At 51.2% G+C, this 18,306-nt stretch overlaps 2 protein-coding genes across 4 annotated transcripts; both read right to left on the bottom strand.

Moving 5' to 3' along the window:
• Positions 1 to 1,814: 1,814 nt before the first annotated feature.
• On the bottom strand, positions 1,815 to 11,626 carry AARSD1 (alanyl-tRNA synthetase domain containing 1). The gene is made up of 12 exons (XM_045837612.1): positions 11,472 to 11,626; positions 11,192 to 11,323; positions 9,137 to 9,296; positions 7,022 to 7,079; positions 6,183 to 6,339; positions 5,971 to 6,087; positions 5,606 to 5,736; positions 5,351 to 5,417; positions 5,096 to 5,187; positions 4,600 to 4,654; positions 3,454 to 3,548; positions 1,815 to 2,045 (listed from the first exon to the last, which is right to left on the bottom strand). Exons 1-12 carry the CDS (start codon positions 11,508 to 11,510, stop codon positions 1,910 to 1,912), a joined length of 1,239 nt encoding a protein of 412 aa, XP_045693568.1. The 5' UTR covers positions 11,511 to 11,626; the 3' UTR covers positions 1,815 to 1,909.
• Positions 11,627 to 11,915: 289 nt separating this feature from the next.
• On the bottom strand, positions 11,916 to 18,305 carry PTGES3L (prostaglandin E synthase 3 like). Of its 3 annotated transcripts, none has more exons than XM_045837613.1 (8): positions 17,872 to 18,305; positions 16,971 to 17,084; positions 16,792 to 16,858; positions 16,588 to 16,686; positions 15,011 to 15,100; positions 14,088 to 14,141; positions 13,562 to 13,589; positions 11,916 to 12,508 (listed from the first exon to the last, which is right to left on the bottom strand). In XM_045837613.1, exons 1-8 carry the CDS (start codon positions 17,877 to 17,879, stop codon positions 12,426 to 12,428), a joined length of 543 nt encoding a protein of 180 aa, XP_045693569.1. In that variant the 5' UTR covers positions 17,880 to 18,305; the 3' UTR covers positions 11,916 to 12,425. The 3 variants fall into 3 exon arrangements, with proteins under 3 accessions (XP_045693569.1, XP_045693571.1, XP_045693570.1); XM_045837615.1 differs by having other exon boundaries at positions 11,916 to 13,385; positions 17,872 to 18,301; XM_045837614.1 differs by having other exon boundaries at positions 11,916 to 13,589; positions 17,872 to 18,296.
• Position 18,306: the final 1 nt, after the last annotated feature.

Raw genomic sequence — 18,306 nt, forward strand, 5'->3', positions numbered from 1 at the left:
GGCACTTCGGGGCCGTCCTAGGAGCCCACAGAACCCCAAGCCTCCACTCTCTGCTCCCACCAGATGAGAGCAGCTTCCATCCAGTTCTGTTGGGCTTCCGTATGCAAAACTTTTGAAGGACAGTTTCCATTATTGAATTGAAAAGCTTGGGAGCCACCTCGCTAGGTAGCCACTCCATTCCTTCCAGCAACGTGCTCCGAAGCCATGTTGCTCGCCTGCCTCCGCTGCTCTAGCAGGAGGAGGAGAGTTTCCTCGTGCAGGACTTCCCCCCGAGTCGAGTCCTTGCATGAACGAGGTGAACATCTCAACTGAAGCTGTTCGCCAGTAGCTGCTGGGCTTTGTCACAGCTTCAGGGACTTGGGACAGCTCACGGGATGCCTGCTGCCCTGTCCGCTGTACCCCCAGGGACATAGCTCGCCCGGGGTTGGCAGCAGGGCAAACATTGGGTGTTCTCAGGTCAACCTGGGGAGTCCGGTGTTCCCTTGAGCTCTCACAGTTGCGTTTGCAGCCTCAAGACACCCCGAAAGGCAGGCGCTGCCCTCACTGCCTTGTCACCACCAGTGGGGGAACTGGAGGCTGAAAAGGCGAGCTAATGTCCCCAAGCCAAATGATAGAACCAGAACTTTTAGTGTTTTCTTAAATTGTGAAATCTAGCCTCAAGGGATAAAGCATACATACACTATAATGACTATTATCAAGCAAACACCTACGTAACTGCTACCCAGGAAATGGACCACTGCCGGCACCCCAGGACCCCCCTCCCGCTCCACCCGGGTCCCTTCTCTGTCCCGCTTTGCTCCCCCACCCAGGGGACGCTGGCCTGACTTCTCTCCGTAATCACCTCCTTGCTTGATTTTCTTTGTTATTTTACCACCTAACAGACGTAAAAAGCCAGGATTTCTACGCAGGTCTCAAACCCCCCTCTATGTTCTTCATCTGGAGATAATGCTTCCTCCTGTTCTGTCAGCTGCTGAACGATGAGTTTGAATCCTCTTTCAAATGTGAATGTTTCTCTTTTTAGACCTGTCAATGTCTGCTTTATGCACCTTGAAGCTGTTATTAGACACATACGAATGTAGAATTTTTCTTCCCTTTTTCATTACATGTCCCTCTTGATCTCTAACAATGATTCTTAAAGTATTATAGCTCATGGCCTTCAAGTCTCATTTAATGTAACTCAGTTTAATCATGCCACCCCAGCTTTCTTGGGATCAGTCTTCATGGTATCTCTTTACACCTTTTTTCTGCCCCCATAAGAACTGGAGCATCTTTCTACGATACATGTTTTTAGCATTTTGACCTATTTGCAAAGTCATTAAAACTTTACAGTTCTGAAATATAAGATTAGAAAAAGAAATAAGGAGAAAAAGAAAAAACAAAAAGATGTGAATAGTGCCCTGGTCAGGTGGCTCCGTGGGTTAGAGCCTCATCCCACACTACGCCAAGGTTGCAGGTTCGATCCCCGGTCAGGGCACCTACAAGCAGCAGCCAGTGAATGCATGAATGGGTGGAACAACAAAATCAACATCCACCCCCCCCCTTCCCCTCTCTAAAAAAATAAATAAATGTTTAACGTGAACGAGTGTAAGCCCTAGAACGAGCCTCCAGCCTGACTCGCACTCCCCTTCGGTGGCTGTGTTTCTCCGTGAAGAAAGGCTGCGGCCAGGTTTCGGTAAATCAGGGCGCTGCATCGACATCACACTCACTCACACAGGTAATGTCTAATGGGACCAAACTAGTGAGCCCTTTGTTTACACAGTTTATAAACACATGCGTGTTTATTACATAAATTAGTCACACCTGGCACCACAAGCGCCGCAAGTCAAACTACTTTATTGTCCAAGAGACTCTTTCTGGGGACACCAGCAGCCCGTTCGCGGTGGCGGGAGCGCAGGCAGGCTCCGAGCCCTCACTCCTCGGCGCTCTGGGTGCCGACGTAGTCCTGGAGAAGCGCCTGCGCCTCTGCCCGCCGGCTCAGCTTGGTGGCCTTGCCCTGAAAGCGGCCTTTCTTCCCTGCTCCTTTCCCCTCCAGCACCTCAGCCACCCTGGAAAGCAGAGAGAGATATGGTCTGTGGTCGGGGCGGCGGGTGGGGGCGGGGGTTTCAAGGGAAAAGCCACGCAGAGCAGCCCCGAGTCTTTCCCCGTGGGCCTGGGGAAGGGAGAAGAGCAGCAGATGGCTCCTAGAAATCCTTCATAAATATACTTGCATGTCTGCACAAGGGTAGCGCACCTCGTTTACTGTGAGAGTGAGTAACTGGAAACAGTGGGAGCGTCTGGGTAAATTACTGCCGCCTCCAGGGAGCAGGGTGAGTGTGCACGAGGGGTGCAGAGCCGCAGACCCAACACCAGAGGGGAGCGGCAGTGAGGCAAAGCGGGGAGGCAAGGGTGGGTGAGGAGGGTGGGACTGTGGCAACATGCACACACCTGTCCTGCCTGAAGAGGGCGCCCCTGCGCAGCCTCCTCATAGCAGCCACCACGAGGAGTGTGAGCCCAGTACTGCCAGAAGAGTGCCTTTCCCCGCCCCCCTTTTTTGAGAAAAGCTAGAACTATGTATTTTAGGCCTGGCTGGTGTGGCTCAGTGGACTGAGCACTGGCCTGTAAACCAAAAGGTCGCTGGTTCGATTCCCAGTCAGGACACGTGCCTGGGCCGCAGCCCAGGTCCCTGGCTGCAGGCATGCGACCAGTCAGTGCATCTCTCTCACATCAATGTTTGCCTCCCTCTCTTCCTCCCTCCCCGTCTTCCTAAAAATAAATAAATAAAATCCTTTTAAAAATTAAAATAGCACATAGGCCAAATCAGTCTGTAGGCCAATTCTGGCTACCTGTCAGGAACCTGTTTTAAAGGCTTGTGTTTTCCCGCCATGCTTTGGAGTGAACACACATTCATCGGAGCCACTCTGGACTTTGAGAACTCCTACTTGAAAGAACGGGGGGGCACTGGGCCACCACATCTAATTTAAAATGAAATGTAAACAATAATACAAGGGGAAAGAAATCCAACCAAGTTCTGATTTTTCACTAACAATTACATCAATGCCTTTACTTCATTTCGAAATCCTAAATTTTTTCCCCCAAAGAGTCTGTGCCTCTGCTTTGCTGGTGCCTTAAACGGCTGCCTCATCTGCCTACTGGTAACCCAGCACCTGTGTTCCTATCCAACTGATGAATCCCAACTTCCAAATGAAGAAACAAAGCACATGAGCTTTAGGGCCGAAAGCCCTGAGTTCAAGACTCAGCTCTGCCACTTGGTGAGCTCGCAGGCACGTGGTGTACAATCCCCCACCTGTAAAACTGGGAGTGAGAGGTGGTGGTAACTATTTCAGCCCACCACACAGGTCTGTGATGTGGACCGAAATGAGGCTGCAGATGTGGTGGCCTTTGTCATCGGCGAAGGGCTGTAACAGGTTAGGCTTATAGGTGCCCCGCCCTGCACGACAGTCCACGGAAGATTACCTGGGCCCCAGGGTCTCCACGGCCTCGGCTGGCCCTGCCAGGAGGAAGAGGCCAGCGCCTTTCTCGTCGCCCACAGTTAAGAACAGGAGCGTCTCCTAGGAGGGAAGACAAGGAGATGAGCCTTAAGATGAACTTAAGGATCTGGGGTCAAACCCTCTAACCTGTGCACTATGCTCAGTCTCAAGAACAAATTTTAAAATCATATTGCAATTATAAATACATCAAATCAACATGTTGTATACCTTAAACTTATACAACGTCGTACCTCAATTCAAAATAAAACAGCTTCCCCCACACAAATCATCAGTGCTGAGTGAAAATGCAGACCCTCCACTCTGGCCCACCGGAGCTGAGAAACTTTCTCCAAGTGACCACAGGAACTTCGGTTCCACATTAAGAAGACACTCCTGACCACGGCCAAATGCACAGCACCTTTCGTGACCTGGCGGCCAGCCATGGCAGCCTGACCACCACGCACCCCCCGTGCACCCCACGCTTCTGAAACCTCTAAGCTTCCCTCCACCTGGCCGCCTCTGCTCCCTTGTCTGTGACCGCTCCGCAGTCCTCAAGGCCCCCCTCCGCCAAGCCCCCCCCCACCCTTCCAGGCAAGGTGCTCCTCCGCCTCTGGCATTGACCGCCCTGAATTATAAATGGCGACAGAATTATGAAAAGAGATATACACACTGCTTTCGCTGGATAGGTATCCCAAAAAGTGGTTTTCGGAATAAATATGAAAGAGAGGCCTGGAAGTTAGGAGAGCCCGGGAAGTGAGGACTGTCGGGACGGGGAAGGGCCGAGAAGCCAGAGCAAAGGGAAAGTGGAGGACGGCCTTCAGAGGGCCGCGTCGATCCTCGTGGTTCTACGATCAGCCCTCGGTGCACACAAGCCTGGGTGGCGCAGAGAAGACCCAGCTCTGTACAAGGCGCTTGGAGACTGGCCAACGTCTCAGGCCCAGAAGTCAGTACCACAGACCTAGCTCGGCACCCAAAGGAGAGCTCGGCCCACAGCTCTGATGGTAAGGAAACGGTCCTGGGTGAGCCGCCATTCCCGGCACCTCGTGTGTCCCCGCGGAGGGGCGGCCGCTGAACCAACCACCACGCTCAGGCCTCTGCCCCGGGCGCACACAGAACCGCAGGCCCCTCTCACCTCTGCCCCGATCTCGTTGGCGATGATGTTCATGAACTCAGAATCCCCCTCCTTCCTACAACAAAAGGCACAGACGCACATGAGACGCACGATGGAGAGGGAGCTGGGAAACTGCGGGACGCCCAGCCTGCTGGCTGCCCGTCTGCGCGAACCCCAGACGCCCTCGGGAGAGACGCCAAGCGCTGGCCGAGGGCCCGCAGGACGACCTTCTCAGAGTCCGCAGCTCACAGCAAGCTTTGCATTTGCTCCTGCCTCCCTCCCACGGGACTCCCCGGGGCAGACAGAGGTCTGCTGGGTGGTGACGGGGGTGAGGGACGGGGGTGAGGGACGACGATGAAAGTCAAGAGTGAAGATACACCAAACCCAAGGAATCTTACAGGAAACACATTGCTTAGGGTCCACCCAGCCTTGAGAATGCCAGTGAGAGACCCGCCAGCTGCTGCGCAGGGCCCGCGGGACAGGTGGAGCCTAAGAGCCCGACGCCCCTGCCTCTCACCTGTGTAACGTGACCACACCTCCCCAGTCGGGGCTGTCCCTGAGGCGGTGGGCGGTGTGCACAGCCAGGTCTCTGAGCAGGTTCAGGTTGTTCTGAAACAGGTGGAGAGGATGACAGGAGAGCACCCCCTTCCCTCCACTTCCTTCTTCGCCCCGCCCCCGACAAACTACATGCGTGCTCAGGTAGAGAGGCTGGGTCCGGGCAGCCCATTCCGTGCTGAGCCCATGCCCTCTCCGGCCTCCGGGGAATAATCACCTTCTGCAGGAGCTTGGCGGAGTTCTGCAGCTTCTTCACGGCCTCCACGTGCTCCTCTGCCCCACACCTGCAAGGGAGAGGCCCGTGGAGATCCGCCCGCTTCCCGGTTGCTTTCAGTGTTGGGGCGCACAGCGCTTAACGTTCACGAGGATGCCTTTCCCCCGCAGAGAGATTCCTCTGGCGCTGCACAGGTAGGAGAGCTAAGCGCTGGGGGGCCCGGGACCGAGACACAGGAGGCAACCGCAGGGGGCATACTTAAGCAGCGTGGTCAGTGCTTTTTCAGTCCCGTAGCTTCTCTCCATCCACTTCAGCACCCGGTTCCCAGCCAGAAATATCAGGTTGGTTTTGTTCTTTTTCCCCTTCTCAGTGCCCAGGATCTTAATGACCTGCACGAGGCGAGGGGGTAACACGCACACTTGCACACACACGCAGAAGACACAGCGGGTGCAGGGCCTGAGGGAAGGAGACACCCAGACCTCCCCTCCGCCGGGGGAAGCAGAAAAGCAGCGACTACGCTCAGGACCCCCCAGCTGTCCCGCTCCAGCACTCCCAGCCCTGTCGCGCCCCCATCCTCCCCGACACCCTCTCTCCCAGCCACCCCAAAGCCCTCCCTCGCCCACCTGAAGGTCGCTGAGATTGCTCACGTGGGTCCCGCAGCACATGTTGGAATCAACACTCTGGATGGTGACAACTCGAATGGGCCCGGCGTGGTCATCCGGCAGACCCCGGCCCCTCACCTGGAACACAGGGGAAGGGGAGGGCGGTCTGAATTCGGAAGAGGAGCCCCCAGGGGACCTATCCGCCGAAACCGCCCCGCTGGCTCTTCCCTCACCTGCTCCACCTCAGGGTCGTCTGGGCTCAGCTCTCGCACGTTCACGGGCAGCCGGTCCCTGATTTTTTCATTGGCACTCTGCTCGATGGCGGCTGCCTGCTCTGCCGTCACGGAGGGGCTGTCCAGCTCGATCACACACCGGAGTCGCCCTAACTCCCTGTCAGAAGAAGCACGGTGGCCACAGGATGTTGATGATGCCAGCAATAGTAACATAAAAAAGTTTACGGAGCCCTGGCTGGCGTAGCTCAGTGGATTGAGCTCGGGCTGTGAACCAAAGTGTTGCAGGTTCGATTCCCAGTCAGGGCACATGCCTGGGTTGCAGGCCACGGCCCCAGCAACCGCGCATTGATGTTTCTCTCTCTCTCTCTCTCTCTCTCTCTCTCTCTCTCCTTCTCCCCCCCTCCCTTCCCTCTCTAAAAATAAAATCTTTTTAAAAATTTTTTTAAAAAGTGTACAGTTTACAAACAATGGCCATGTCTATCGTCTTATTTAACCCTCACAAAAGTTCTGCAGGCAGACTGTCACTTCCATCTCACAGGTGAGGGGTAGGAAAGGACGTGACCGAGGTCACACAGCCAGGATCCACCCTGAAGGTCTTTAGGCTCAAAATTCTACGGTCCTTCCTAAGCGAGGGCAGGTCTCTCTCCTCTCATCCCGGGGTCTCCCCTAACAAACACACGGTCGTCCACCACCCCTCTTCAAGACGAGCAGGAGAACACGGCAGACTCTGAACACTGCTCTTTCTTGCCCCGCCCCGCCCACCCCCGGGGGCCCATTACTGGGGAAGGAGCCAGTAGTCGGGGGCACACCCCACGGTCAGCCCTCAGCCTCCCACTCACCATGACGTTGTCTTCAGCCCGAACAGATGGTCAGCGACCGCTGTGATGAGATGCTGCGCTGAGCAGAGAGAACAAGGGACAGAGAGTGAGGGGCCCAGACAGACACACGTCCCCACAGCAGCACCGCGGACGCTCTCCCTGTGGCAGACTGCCGCGCAACGGGTGAGCTCCTTGAAACGCTCCACTGAAAATCCCCACGAGACCTCTGCAGGAGGCTTTATGATGCCATTCCACAATGAGGACACTGAGGCCTAGACATGCCAAGCAACCTGCCAGAGCAATGTGGCTTATCAGAGGCAGGATCCGAGCTGAAGGCTGAATGTGCCACATTCACTTGATAAATATTTATCCAGTGCCTGCCACAGGCAAGGCACAAGGCTTAACAGGAGAGACACAGCGTTATCCCTGACTGATGACAGGGAGGAGGAGGAGGAAGAGAAGGAATTAACCAGGAAGGCAATAGGACTAACACAGCCAAAGGCCTTGGAGGAGGAAAGAACCAGGATGTGTTCAAGGAATCGAGAGGAAGGCCGGCATGGCCAGGAGGCAGGGAGCAATGGGGAGGGGCACCAGCTGAGGCCGGGGCAGCAGACAGGCAGGACTTGGGGGCCATGAACATCTAGCGTCACCACGAGCAACAGGAGCCTTTGAAAAGCTTTAAGTAGAAGAGCAACATGATCAGATTTTAATTTTTATTTTAAGCCTCACCCGGGGACTTTTTTTTTTAATTTGCCTTTTTAGAGAGAGGGGGAGAAGGGAGAGAAAGAAACATCGATGTGAGAGAAGCATCGATCAGATGCCTCCACACTCACCCAGAAGGGGGATCCGCGCCAGGACCAGGGACGAACCTGCAACCCAGGCATGTGCCCTGACCCGGAACCGGACCTGCAACCTCTGGGTTATGGGACAACACTCCTACCACTGAGCCGCACCAGTCAGAGCCAGATTTCAACTTTTTTTTTATGTCTTTTTTTTAATTTTTTTAAGATTTTATTAATTTATTTTTAGAGAGGGAAGGGAGGGAGAAAGAGAGAGAGAAAAACATCAATGTGCAGTTGCTGGGGGCTGTGACCTGCAACCCAGGCATGTGCCCTGACTGGGAATCGAACCTGCGATGCTTTGGTTTGCAGCCCGTGCTCAATCCACTGAGCCGCACCAGCCAGTGCCAGATTTCAACTTTGAAAAGACTGTTCTGGCTCCTTCGTGAAGAACAGGCTGCAAAGAAGCAAGACCGCACGTGGGGAGACCGGCCGCGAGGCCGTCACAGGGGTCTGGGGAGACACCGTGAGCGCCAGGACTAAGGCGGTCACACTGACAGTGGGAAGGAACAGAGACGTGTTCAGAAAAGAAACTGGCAGACCTCGGTGACCCACTGCCATCCCCACAGAGGTGTCTGCACTAACTTCCAGGATCCTGGCAACCGGGTGGATGCTAATGCTGTACTCCAGACACAGAGAATGCTATCGGAAGATCTGGTCTGGGGGAGTGGGCGGCATTTTTTTTTTTTAAGATTTACTTATTTTTAGAGAGAGGGGATGGCAGGGAGAAAGAGAGAAACATCAATGTGAGAGAGAGAGAGAGATCGGTTGCTTTTCACATGTGCCCTGAGCAGGGAACAAACCCACAGCCCAGGCATGTGCCCTGACTGGGAGTGAAACCAGCAGCCTCTTGCCTCCAGAAACAATGCCCAACTGGGCCACGCTGGTCAAGGTCACATGCCTGAGTGGCAAGTTCATCCCTGGTCCGGGCATGGGCAGCCCTGGTCCGGACACATACGATCCCCGTTCTGGGTGAGTGTGGAAGCACTCACTGGTCAAGGCTGGGCGACTTTTTAATTCCATTTTTTGGACATTTTGAATTTAAGAAGCCTGTGAAACATCCAGATAAAGATACCGAGTGGGAAGTTAGTAACACTCACACAGCAGTTATTCGAATACTTTTACTTTAATTGCTCATATTGCTCTTCTAACATCCACCGTGCCCTGCCTCCATCAGAGCAGATTCTGAATGTCTGTCTTTCCCAAAAGGCTAACTCCCGGAGAACGCAAACCACACCTCCATCATCGCGGTGCCCCCCACACACGGCACCTGCCCCTCCACGCTCGCCGCGCCTACCTGAGTGCTGCTGCATGTGGTCAAACCTCCGCCCCCAGTCCACCCGGACTCGGACCTCAGTCCCAGGGGGCAGGGGTGTCTGCGTGAAATGATCAGCCTGGGCCCCCCGGCGGGTCACCCTCAGCACAGAGACGTCATTGATTGTGCCACGGTCATCGGGCTGAGGAAACGAAGTAAGGATAATCAGTGGGGGAGGGCAGGGCTCACCCTCACTCCTGGATACAAAGACCCTGGGAAGTGTGTGAGAAACACACCCAGAATCTGAGATTCCCTACGGAATGCCAAATGAGGTGGTCCAATTGGTTCCATGAGGGAACTGTCTCGTCCTCTTCCCTCTGAACACCTGTATATTCTGTTCTACAGAACAGAGTACCAGGATTAAAACAGAGATTGTAACTACAACCATGAAGATTTCAGTAAAACCCAAAGAACCTTAATCCTCACTCTCATTCCCTTAGTTTAGATCCTTATCTATCAATAACATCTAAAATGATCCACACTTTCCTCTTTCCCTCCACTCCATCCTCTGCACTGCTACTAGAACTAGATTCAAAAGTATTCAGCCATCCCTGGCCAGGTGGCTCAGTTGGTTGGAGGGTCATCCCACACACCAAAAGGTTGCGGGTTCAATTCCTGGTTAGGGCACATGCCTAGGTTACAGGAGGCAACCAACTGATGTTTTCTCTCTTTCTCTCTCTCCCTTCCTCACTCTCTAAAAATTAATAAAACATATCCTCCGGTGGGGATTAAAATAAAAATAAACTTAAAATATTCACTCATTTTAAAAAACATCAAATGCCAACTGCTTACAAGACACTGCACCAGCCTAAAAATACAGTGTAAACGAGACCTGATCCCTCAAGGAACTTGAGAGTCTGGAGACGAACAAAGACCGGACATGCGAACAAGTAACTGCAATATGATCTACCACATGCCGTAACATGGGCAAGTACATTGTTCTAGGAGCTCAAAGAAACCTAACAGTCTTAAAAAAATCAAGGAAGACTTCCTAAAAGAAGTGACATATAAAATGTGATGTTCTGTGTTTGCCTGAGGTCACAAATTTTCTTCAGCAGGTCCGACGACCTCCGTGTTGGGAAAATCCTTGTAATAATGATGATACTGATAGGAAACGGACTTTGTCACTGTCAAGTTTCCTGAACATGTTCTCTCATGTCATTCCTTTGCCTAAGTACCTCCATGGCTCACCATGGCTTCCTGGATGAACTCCACACGCCTCAACACATCCTTCAGGGACCTCTGCACTGGCCTCCCTTACCATCCCAAGGTCATCTCCAGCCTGTCATCAGTCCACACGCACCGGATACTCGGACCGTATCTCACTATTTGCAGTTACCTAGACTCGTCAGGTTCTTGCAGGCTTCCCTGCCTTTGTCTGTGCAGGTATCTCAGCTGGAAAAGCCTCTCCCATAATGCCCTCCTTCGGTGTTACTATCCGCCTTTCCCATGTTCACACTGGACCCTGCTGCTACCCCGTCACAGCTCTGGTAAGTCTGCCCTCTGTCATGCTTGCTCATGGGAACCATTTTGAGTTCTTGTCAAACGCCAAGCTAATTCCTACCTCAGGGCCTTTGCACTTGTTACTCCTGCTACCTGGAATACTTACCCCTCCCCCAGCGGCACCACCAGACATTTACAATGGCTTTACATCCTCACTTCTCTTAGGTCTCTACTGAAATAACTTGCCTCCTACCTAAGAGAATATCTTATCACTCTCTTTCCCCGCAGGCTTTAATTTTATTTATAGCACTTATCTATTAACAGTTTTGTCTGCCCTCCCCAGTAAATACTAGTATTCTGTGTATGTGGAGGCACTGTTTTGTTAAGTCTTTATCCTTAGAGCCTGGAACAGTACCCGAATGTGTTATGGCTAGGTAAGAATTTGTTGATAAATGTCTGCCGAATGGGCAAATGAAGTGAATTGAACTTCCTTCGTGTTCATTACGGCTGGGGGACGGAGGGGCAGGAGACCGTTTTCCACCTGCACAGAAAGGAATTAGGGACTTCACGGGGTGGGGGGGGGGCGCCCCTTACCTGTCCCCCGCCCTCGGGGAAAAGCAGCGTGTCTTCTAGCACCACCTGAAAACCGCTCAGCACTTCCTTCTTGCCATTGCTTCCTTCGGTTTGCAGCTCCGCGGGACTGCAGGACACCACGGTGGTGGTGAACTGAACAGAGAGATGAGAGCATAAGCCCCGACGCCACCCCTCGGTACCCGGGGACTGGATCTAGCTGGGCTGTCCCTCCGCACCGCCCCTCCTCCCGCACCTCCCCATCTGCTCAGCGGCATCAGGTTCCTCGCCAAGCCAGCCGCACCTCCCGGGCGTAGCTGTCCCGCTGACACCGGAACGCCATCGCTGTTTTCTCCCGCGACGCAGGACGGTGCGCACCGACGCAGGACGGTGCGCACCGTAACGCCAGGGGGCGGACGGAGGCCGAAGGGGGACAATCCTCATTGCGGACGCGTCTCTGCGCAGAAGCTAGAGCACAAGAAATGAAGTGTGTTTGGGACAAATGTATTGAGAACGCGACTTGCACACATTCCGGGCTGTTTAGTCACTGTTGCAGGACTATGGAAATGACCAGAGGACAAAACTGCGTCCTGAACTTGGCGAGGCATTGAGTTTAGCCCGTTGGGCTCCAGGGATGTGTGCTAGGTAGAGATGGTGATAGTACTGGCTTGGATATGAGGCAGCGTGCCTAATAGAAATGTAACGCAAGCCACATTTGTTAATAATATATTTTATTTAACTCGACGTATCCAGAAGAGTTTTCATCATGTAGTAGGTATATAAAATGTTTTTTTCCCCATACAAATTTTTCAAAACCGGGTGTGTATTTTACACTCACATCTCAGTTCAAACTGGCCACATTTCAAGTACAACGTGTGACTAGTGCTATCTAACTGGACAGTGTAGATAAAGAAGTTAACAAGCTGCAATCAATACGTCAAAACTTTAAACCATTTAAAAGTTAAAATCAACTTTCTGCTCTTTCAAACCAACTAATAAAAAGCCTAAAGATGTTTCAGATTCTAGAATTTTTCAGAATTTAGAATTTTTAGGTGGTAATGGAGAGAGCACACTCCATGTGTACCTGACACTCCATTTGGAACTCTGGAGCAAAATCATGTAATCAAACTCATTGATATTTATGCTGAGGAATACACTAAATGGAATAAACAGACTATAAATAGCCTTGCATAATTTTAGGTCATGTTTTGCTGCCAAATAAGTTTGGTGTCTTTTCTTGGTCAGTTTTCAGAACTTTTCAGTTTTCAGCATCGCAGATGGGGGATGTGCTGTACAAATTCAAGTCCCAACTTTGCCACTTACTGTGACCTCTTTGATCACCTATAAAGAAAAGACCTAATTATGTTAAACAGTTGATATGAAATTCAAAAATTTTAATGATACTAAATAGTAAATTGTACAATATAATACAAATACAACTGTACATTAGCAGCTTTATTTCATGTTTAAGAACTAATGTCAGCCTTAAAAGTATGAAGATTTCTGGCTGGTGTGGCTCAGTGGGTTGAGTACTGGACTGCGAACAGAAAGGTCACAGGTTTGATTCCTGGTCAGGGCACGTGCCTGGGTCGTGGGCCAGGTGCCAGGGCATGTGAGGGGCAACCATCAATGTTTCTCTCACACACTGTTTCTCTCCCTCTCTTTCTCCCTCCCATCTCCTCTCTCTAAAGAGTAAATAAAGTAAATAAAAACATAAAGAGATTTCTAGAGTATGCAGGAAGCTGAGGTGCATTTCTGGCTGGTTCTAGGGGTGGCGGTGGTATAAGCCTTATAGTGAAAAGCTGGTTTCTGCTGAGAAACCAGAGCATAGATCTGTGCAACAGGAAGTCCCCACCCCCCACCCCCACCCCTTGGTTACAGCCTGCCTCCACCATCTTTCTTCCAGTCTCAACAGTGAGGGCCAGGATCTCTGACACCCACCCCTCCCTTAGAGAGGAACTGCAGAGGGAGAAGAGGCTTGCCCCCAGGAGGTAGAAGTACAAGCAGGAAAGAAACAGACCAGTTCCTAGGGATTTATCATAAACCATCTGCTGCCCCTTTGGCTTCTGCTCTACCACGTACATGAACACGCTCACATACTCAAGAGAGCCCTGCTGAGTGATCACAGAGATCACAGCCAATGGGTAGGAAGTCAGAAGTGCCACCAGTCTACTCCTTTGCTATTCTGCCATCAGATACAGCAGCCATAGTCAAGTGCCTAGGGAAAATAAATAGGAGGACCCTTAATGAAGAGCTTCTAGGAAAGATCTGAGATCCCAGAGGACCCTGGTGCACAGCCAAAGAGCTGGACCAAGGCCCAGGCTCCAGCTTGTCAGAATGACTGGAAGATGGCCGCAACATCCTCCCCAGCTCTGCTGCGCAGAATTTAATTACTTGTTGCATCGGCACTGTCAGAATCATCCTGGGAAAAAAAGAAAAAGACAAAAAAGCACCTGTAGAGTGTGCAAAGAGTGAACATTTGTGTTCGTCAACACTGCTCACTCCCCTCTGCTCTCCATTTTCTTTTGTGATGTTCTGACTCACATAACTTCTTGGGAGGCTAACACAGGATTTAAACTTTGGAAAATGAAGTAAATCACTAGGGCTCAATGAATAGTATTGTGTCATGTATCATTTAGTTTCGGGATTTCAATTCATGCTACTGCTCTTCACAGCTGTAAAGGTAGCCAACGGGGCCAGATCTGTCCCGGGATGGAGAAGCAGAGAGAGGGATGGAAGTGAGGAGGGTCTTGCTGGGGTTTTGAAGCCTGAAGAACACTCAACCTCCTGTGTCAAGTTCAAATTTGGCTAACATGCACTAAGAATTACTGTGTGCTAGGAACAGAGACAGGAGCTTTCTAGTATCTTATTTTTAAGGGCAAAAGGGAGACAGAAGGGTTGAGAGGCAGGCTTTACTTACATCCAGATCATCCATGGCAGGGGGAGGTCTCTTGGCTTGGACCTTGCTCAGAAGCTAGTGGGAAGAGAAAAGTGGTCACAGGAGAGAAGAGCAACCTGCATACTGATGGACCCAGAAGAACAGCCCCAGCCAGACAACTGCCCTATCTTTAAAGCCCCCAACACATCAGGGGAATGAATTAGAGAAAAGTACATTGATTTCCTTTTTAAAAGGAAATGTAGCCCTGGCTGGCGTAGCTCAGTGGATTGAGCACGGGCTGCGAACCAAAGTGTTGCAGGTTCGATTCCCAGTCAGGCTACATGCGTGGGTTGCAGGCCATGACCCCCAGCAACCACACATTGATGTTTCTCTCTCTCTCTCTTTCTCCCTCCCTTCCCTCTCTAAAAATAAATAAAATCTTTAAAAAAAAAAAAAAAGGAAATGTAAACACACACACACAGCACCGTCCTTACTAATGCAAGTCAGGATGGGCTAGTGTTTTTGCAACTTAAATAACTGGTGCTGAAATTCTGAAACCAATTAACACGTGGCAGGGTGCAATTTATTGGGAAATGGTGACTTTTAATGTGAATTTTATGCTGTTTAATTTGAGCTTCCCACGAAGTTGTCTGGCTCAAGAAAAGGCACATACACAATAGAGAACAAAAATTACAGAAAAAGAGGAAAAGGTTTAGCCAAACTTTTCAAAACACAGGCTATACTCTATGAATAGTGAGTGAACCCATGTACATAATTTCACTAACAGAACACTCATTTCTCCCATCCCTACTAAACACTGCATAAAAAAAACGTAAAGAATATCAGCACCAATGAGCAGCCGGTCTGAGGAGCTCATGCATTTCTGCCTAGCCCTGATGACAACCCTCCAGAGAATGCGCACAGGGACACAGAAACTGATCAAGATGGACGCAAAACGGCATTACCTCTGCGTAATGTTCCACCTGAGCCAGCTCCACCTCTTCATCTCCTTCCCAGTCTCTCCAGTTATCGAAGTCCACAGACAACCACGCTGGCTGCAAGGAGAAGCACGGACAGTCACAGGCCAGGAGGGCAGCAGACGCGCACGGAGAAGTGCGGTCGTGTGCGCAGAAGCGTGCTTGGGGAGGAAGGTCAATGGGAGTAGTTTTCCCAACAGCACCCCTCTGACTAAGCCCACCTTCAGACTGCCCCGTCATCATCACCATCCATATGGATTTACCGAGAACCTATTAAGCACAATGCCAGGCATAGCATGGAAAGGCACAGAAATTCTGCCCTCCAAAAGCAGATTATGGACTGGGGAAGTAACACAACTGGAAATATAACTTTCACAAAGTATCACAGAGTCAACCAAGTGAGACAGGGACAACCCTTTGAGGCCCATGTTCCAAGTTCCCACACTTAGACAGAGAAGTTGTTTGCTCATTCATTTAACAGACACTTATTGAACACATACAATGGGCCAGGCTCTGAGATTGGCATTGGGATCATAAAAATATTCAATGCATAGTCCCAGCCATGGAGAAGCAAGTGGAGAAGAGAAATGTAAATAAATCATTATAATACAGTGTGGGAAGGGTGATGGTAGGTTGTGTGGAGGATATTTTGGGGAATCCAGGCTTCCTGGAGTCGCGTGGCCTTGAAGGATGAGCAGGGGTTAGGTGGGAGAATGTAGTGGTGACGGAGGCTTTCCAGGAAGAAGGCTCAGCTTGAGCAAAGGTACGAAGCCTGATCTGTGCAAAAGAGCTGCAAGCAGCTTGCTGGGGCTGGAAGGTGAAGTTGGAGGCAGAGAGTAAAGGGACATGAGGCTACAGCGGGAGGAACAGGCAGGGCATGGTCTATATATGTCATGCTGTGATGCTTGGACTTCAGCCTAAAGGGCAGCAGTTATGAGCTCAAATGCCTGCAAGTCAGGAAGATAATGAAAAGCAGTCAAGTGAGGTGGACCTCATGCCCCATTTAAAGCGCCAACTCCAGGCATTTGGGAGTTTTAGACCAGTGCTGCCAAAACCTCCATTTTTCAAGAGAAGCTAATAATCTGGATTTGTAGGTGAAATCTCTGTTATTTTTATACGTCAGCAACCAATCTAAGATTCTAAATATCAGTAACCAAAGTAATGTTTAACACCGTGAAGAGTACTAAAATAAATTTGAGAGCTACACCCAACTAGTAGACAGCCAATTTGCAGCCTTTAGGAGAAAAGAAGCCACCGCAGAATCTTCAGTAAGGGTCTGACACAGCCAAATGTGTGTTTTAGACGGACCGTAATGGGAGCGATGCATTAAATAGATCGGGGGTGGGCTGAAAATACACAACAAACTTCACCCAGTGATGGATGAGGCCTGAATTAGGAAGAGATAAAGGAATGGATCCGATATTATCCAGAAAGTCAAAGAGGCAGGACCCCAGTGAGCGACTAAATGTTGGTGGGAAAGGGAGGCTATGGAGATTCCCAGACCTAGCTCGGGCACCTCCGCACATGGGCAGAGAGCACAGGAGGAAGAGCAGGCCACCCCCTACCTTGATATCCTCCTTGGTGAGCCGGGGCCAGGCCACTTTCTCCTTCCATTTCCTCACAAAGCAGGTAATGGAGCGGCCAGAGCGCTTATCCTGAGAGTCCTGCCAAATAGAGAGCCTCATTCTGAGGGTCTGAGGTTTAGAATAAATCTCCCATTGTTCCTGCCAGGCTTCCCATCCAAACCTTCCCGTCCACCCCATCCTTACCTTGGAGTTCACCTTGGCATAGAACTCAATCTCATTGTACAACTCCACTCCATCAGCATTCCTGCAGCTGAGGAGACAATGCAGCTGAGGAGAGGCAGGAGGGAGTGTGTGGGGGGGGTGCCTTAGGAGATGGGAAATGGCCCCAGGAGACTGGGTTCTACAGAGGGGAGGGCCAGTACCTGAACACAATGCGGTGGTCTTCTATGAGCACATGGACGTCAGTGCTGTCCTCGACACAAAACTCCATGAACACATACTTGGGCCTGTCATACCACAGGGTCCGGGCCTGCTGCCTGAAGAGGAGTGGAGGTGGGGCTTCGTAGGGGTGGGAGAGGGAAGACTGGGAGCATTTGGGAAAGATGGGAGGAGGGAAGATATGGGGATATTTTATGCTACAGCCCTGTCAAAATGGAGCCAAATGAAACAAGAGGAGGTGGAAGGGGGGGGTGATGGGAATGGGTGTGTGTGGCGAGGGTGAATCTGGGGAGAATCAAAAGCGTGGGAGTAGAGGTGGCCCTGGCTATGTAGTTCAGTTGGTTAGAGCATCATCCTTTTTTCCCCTTTTTTAGGACAGAGGGGAACGGAGGGAGAGAAACATCAATGTGTGGTTGCCTGTTGCACACCCCAATGTGGGGACCTGGCCGGCAACCCAGGCATGTGCCCTGATTGGGACTCTGTGATTTGCACAGGGTCGCCAGTGCTCAATCCACTGAGCCACACCAGCCAGGGCTGGAGGATCATCCTGATGTGCCACGGTTGAGGGTTGGAGTCCCAGTCAGGGCAGATACGAGAATCAACCAATGAATGCATAAGTAAGTGGGACAGCACATCAGTATTTCTCTCCCTTCCTCTCTCTTTCTTTAAAATTCAATAAATAAATAAATAAATACAATTTTTTAAGTGTGAGAGTAGAGAGGTCGTGAGCCATGGAGACCCCTGAGGTCACACTCCTCTAACCACCCCAAAGTTATAGAGACCTGGGATCTGGGGTTCCCATGGGACCTCGAAGAACCTCTTGCGTCCGGAAAACGTGGGGCGAGGAATGAATCTAAAGGGGAAGCGGCTGCCAGAAACACTCACCGTGCCATGGTGGCTCCCGCTGCCCAGTGGCGTTTGGCATCCGAGGCAGGGGTCGCTATCTTTAGATCCTCGGTGACGCCCCCAGCAGCTGCCTCTCCTTATATGGTCAGGGAAGGTTTTAGAGGCCGAGAAAACGTGGCCATATAACCAAGGGAGCTGCACTCCGGAGAGACTGTAGGACAGAATTATCCCTGCAGCCCTTCACATGTCCGAGTCTCCAGAAATGTACACATTTAGGATGAGACGACCCGCCCTCCGGAGCCAGGGCAAGGGCTACACTACACTAGATACACACGGAATGACTCGACCCCGGCTTCAATCACCTGTTTCTCCAACGCTTAGTATATTCAGTGCCTGATTCACAGTAGGTGTTCAATACAAAATTATCGGCCTGAATTAAATCTTCGGGGAAGGCCCGCCCTCCGTGACGTCTGA

This window comes from Phyllostomus hastatus, unplaced genomic scaffold (genome assembly GCF_019186645.2).
Source record: "Phyllostomus hastatus isolate PE091 unplaced genomic scaffold, TTU_PhHast_1.1 phas_contig_210, whole genome shotgun sequence".
Classification (NCBI taxonomy): Eukaryota; Metazoa; Chordata; class Mammalia; order Chiroptera; family Phyllostomidae; genus Phyllostomus; species Phyllostomus hastatus.